The 4,476-nt window shown below is 45.4% G+C and overlaps 1 protein-coding gene across 1 annotated transcript in view; it reads left to right on the forward strand.

Moving 5' to 3' along the window:
* Window positions 1-1,645: 1,645 nt before the first annotated feature.
* espl1 (extra spindle pole bodies like 1, separase) overlaps window positions 1,646-4,476 on the forward strand; it is a 27,171-nt gene continuing 24,340 nt past the window's right edge. Inside the window, exons 1-4 of the mRNA XM_030778620.1 lie at window positions 1,646-1,726; window positions 2,562-2,867; window positions 3,316-4,050; window positions 4,266-4,361. Coding sequence (XP_030634480.1) covers window positions 1,646-1,726; window positions 2,562-2,867; window positions 3,316-4,050; window positions 4,266-4,361 — 1,218 coding nt within the window. The remainder of the gene's footprint in view (window positions 1,727-2,561; window positions 2,868-3,315; window positions 4,051-4,265; window positions 4,362-4,476) is intronic.

The raw sequence follows: 4,476 nt of genomic DNA on the forward strand, positions 1-4,476 counted from the left end.
TACACATTTAAACATGTTGCTCAAATATTATTTTCTACTCTTTCTACGTTTTCTGTTCATAATTTTATTAAAATAAATGATGAAATTAAGACTGAGTATGTTTAGAAAAATAAATACATTTTTAATATTTTAATTGTTATTAAATATTTATCCGTGAATTACACCAAATAATGATTGTAATTAAAGTAATTGGTAATTTAATTTTATCAGTGTGTCTTATCTGACAGGTTGGAAGAATATAAATGCACTGCACATTACTAGAATATTACTTTCCTATTTGAATATGTATTGTTTGTTGTCATGTTCTATTCATATTCATACTTCTATGATTTCTCACAGTGATTTGAGTTCAGTTGACTTCTCTGATACTGACACGATATGGTCTGAATTTCACTGGAATGTGGGGTAACTTATCAAATGAGCTGTGTTTGCATAAAACTCACTCAAACTATAAGCGACATATACCACCGAAGTAGCCGTATCTAACGTAACCATGTAGGCTCTCACGGCAGAAATGTCACGTTGTCGTTTTGAACTCCATTACCCACCGACACGCATTTCTTAAAAACTGACGTCATCTCCGTGTATCCCGACAGGCTGTGCGATCGGTTTTAAATGAAGTCCGCGAGATTTTTCGCTTGATGTTTTGATGACAGACATTCGTATGTATTTTGGCGACTGTGGCTCTTGAACACTTTCAGATATTTACACTGCATATGACTAAGCTTTACAAAACATCATAAAACAGACTCAGTCACTCAGCGACGGAATTTTATTCCTTCAACGTAATGGTGGGTAAACTAACTTTTAGCCAGCCGTTGAAAGGCGAGTTAGCTATGATTATCTTGGTATATTTGTACGTTAATTAGCTTATATCTCCACGACAGATACGCGAGTCGGCTTAGGGAGGAAGCCGTATTGTGCTATAAAGGTGTTTAGTGATATGAAGGAGGTATGTGAAGTCGAAAGCGTCTCGATCGTTGATTGATAGATGTTTGCTACCCCTTGCCTGTAGTTCCAGATGCCTAGTTAATGACATGGTCACTTGGTGCGTGCGCCCATGTGCATATCGTTGTAAATATGAAATAGTTATCTACCAGTCAGTGTTATGAGACTTTTTGAAAAGGTGCAAAATAATGCCCAACGATTTAGAAGAGGACCAGCGTCAAAGTGGCTGTGATGACTATGAAAACGCCATTAGTGCCGCGGTGACAGATTAGCGCGCCTGTTTGTTACCAGACAGCTAGCCATCCACACAGGAACTTGTCCACTGTGACAGGATACGGTGCGCGGTCTGCCCTCATAGTCCTTAGGAACTGAACGAGTGCGTTATTTGTTATGCTTGATGAGTTAATTCAGTTTCCCCCCAAATTTCACTTCATCTACGCATCTGAATGTCGTCTTTATTACACCTAATCCCATTATTATCCACTTTTTCTAAGTTTACATTTAGATCTTGACAGACGCTTTTGTCCAGAGCAATTTATAAAAGAGCCGCGAATAAGCGTAAATCAGTATGTTAACCGACCGATTTCAGCTGAGTCTGAAATCATTTGAGCAGGTATGAAACGGCCTTTGTTCATCAGATGGATCAGAAATATCAGCGTTGTCCTGTTTTGCAGATTAAATAACCACAATGACCACAATGAAAGTCTTGAAAACAGAGGAGTACGTCCAACGGCTGGCCAGTTTAAAAGAGACTAATATCCTTTGTGACGAGTTGGAGGTAAGGCCACTCTTTGTTTAATTTAGGTTCTGCAGCCAAATTATAACCCAATAAAGACGTGAGATAAGCCACTGTTATATCTCAGGTAAAAGAGAGAGAAGTGGAAGTTCCTAATTATCCGTTGGATAAAAACATATAAACCATATTCCAAAATGCTAATCCCACACAGTATCATTTGACTTTGTCCTAAAACTGGACACGGATGTTTACCCGTCTGACAGACTACTGGCCAGACTTCTCAGGAAGAGGCTCACTGATGAACAAAATTAAACTGATGTTTATTTAACTGATGATATTTTGATTTTACAGTTGCACTTATTTTATGAAGATTTTCAGCTGCTTCTTTCTGTCTTCTCCTCTTCTGTTATTCACACTGGTGGTGGCTGTTATTGTTTTTGTCTGGTCTTATGGTTCCAGTATCGAGTGATCTAACCATCCCAGGCCAGTCAGAGGAGGATGGCTTCCCCCTACTGACTCTGGGTTCCTCCCAGAATTTCTTCTTATCTCAGTCTATGGAAGTCTTTTCATATCACTGTCGCCTTGGGCTTGCTCTCTGGGTGCATCAGCTCCTGCACTTTCTGAAACTGCTTTGTGACAATGTCAAATCCAACGGTAGAATCGAACTGACCTTTAGTGGTTTTCTTAACGTGACCCGTATTGTTCAGACTTATTGTTTGTCCATGTCTGTCCTGATTCTACACTTTGAACTGTTTTCAGTGCGGATCCGGTAGAGATTAATATTACATTTAGTGGTAGAGTATTGTCTTGTGTAAAGATCTGTGATTCAGGAGGACTTTTATACACTTTGGTTTGTTAACGTGTTGTTTTGTAACAGAGGTTAGTTACGGATGGCCCCGGTCTCTACAGTCGGACGGTATGCGATCGGGTTCTCCGGGCATGTAACCAGAAGCTCAGTAGCGGAGTGGCAGACGGCCAGTGCCGGCAGCGGCTCGTAGCGCTCGTGGAGCTGGCCGTGCAGGGCTACGAACTGGGAGGGCCGCCCGGGGCCCGGAGCAGTCCCCTTTACCTGGAGAAGATCGTCTTCCACATCCTTCAGAAACTGGCCAATCAGAGAGCATTTGGCCTCGCCAACAGACTGGGGCAGCTGCTTCACAACAAATTACAGCACTCGTCTGCCGAGGTGAGACACGCTCAGAGAGAGAGAGAGAGAGACGGATAGAAAGGGACGAGTCGTATAATGAAAAGATGAAAGGGGGTTGCTCCATTTCTTTATGACAACATTTACACTGTTGGGACAACGTTTATTGTGTATTGGTAACTGGGCTGTGTATTGTGTATTTGTAACTGGGCTGTGTATTGTGTATTGGTAACTGGGCTGTGTATTGTGTATTGGTAACCTTTGGTCAAATGTTTCTAACAACTGCAGGTACAACATGTTGCCATTACCTACAACCTCTCTCTGTGTGTGCGTGTGTGTGTGCGTGTGTGCGCGCGGGTGTGTGCGCGCGGGTGTGTGCGCGCGGGTGTGTGCGCGCGCGGGTGTGTGTGCGCGCGGGTGTGTGTGTGCGCGCGGGTGTGTGTGTGTGCGCGCGCGCGCGTGTGTGTGTGTTTTGTCCATATCTCCACAGACTGAAGATTTCCGTTTGTTGGTGCGTAACTGTTTTGCCGTTCTGTGGAACAGTCTGCTCTCACAGGCTCCCTCCTCTGACCCTAAAGGTCGCCTGAGCTGGCAGCTGGGTGCCCTGAGCTTTCGTCTGCTGGAGGAGGGGTCAGCCTCGTCCCCGTCCCTCTCTAAAACGCCCCTCTTTGTGGAGGAAGCCCTGACCGAGTTTGAGCGAGCAGGTGGGGCCGCCCTGACGGAGGACGACTCCGACTTTCTGATTTCAGAATTACGCTCGCGTCTCTTTGTCTGTCTCACGATTCGGAGGGGGACAGGGAGCGCCCCTGTAGCCTGCTCCTCGGCTGCCGTGGTGTCTGAGATTGTTCTGAAGGTTTGCAGGCTGCTGTGTAAGGCTCATTTCTGGTCTAAAGCCTGTGAGCTGGTGGAGGGGCTTCAGGAGAAGTTTGCAGGGCTTGGCAGCGGCTCTTCCCCGGCTCTGGTGCTCTGCGATCGGGCGGTGAAGCTGCATCGCTCCCTGAGCTCTGGAGAGGAGTGCGGACAGGTTTTCACTGACTGTGCCAGGCTCCTGAGGTCTCTGTCTGAGCCCATGGGCGATTTTGAGCGTCATGCCGTACTAGAGGCATGTCAGCTGGTCGTCTGGGCGACGGAGGCGGGGCAGAGCAAAGGAATGGGAGGGGCAACGCTCTTGGCCTGGTTCTCATTCCTGGAGGAACATCAGGAGCTGCTGCTTAAGACACAAAAGGTCAGAGGTCATGTGTCATCTCTGCATTGCTTTATGAATGAATTGAACATCAGTCTGACTAGAGCTGGGCTGAGTGAAGTGTTGTATAAATGTTTATTTGCTCTGACTGTAAGAGTGTTTCTGAGAGATGTTTGAAGTATATTTGAAGACTCTTTGACGTGACTCCTCTGTGTGTGTGTGTGTGTTCTCTGTGTGTGTGTGTGTGTGTGTGACAGGATTTGTTCTCCCAGCAACAGCAGTACTCTCTGTGTTTCAGTCTGTATCAAGGTTTCATCAGTGCTCACAACAGTCTACAGCATGCAGAGGTACGTGTGTGTGTGTGTGTGTGTGTAGGTTGGACAGTATATGGACAGGGTGGTGCTGTACTGTCAGTCTACAGTAGATTGTGTGATAATGGGGTGTGTGTGTGTGTGTGTGTGTGTGTGT

Source organism: Chanos chanos, chromosome 6, assembly GCF_902362185.1.
Source record: "Chanos chanos chromosome 6, fChaCha1.1, whole genome shotgun sequence".
In the NCBI taxonomy this organism is placed as follows: Eukaryota; Metazoa; Chordata; class Actinopteri; order Gonorynchiformes; family Chanidae; genus Chanos; species Chanos chanos.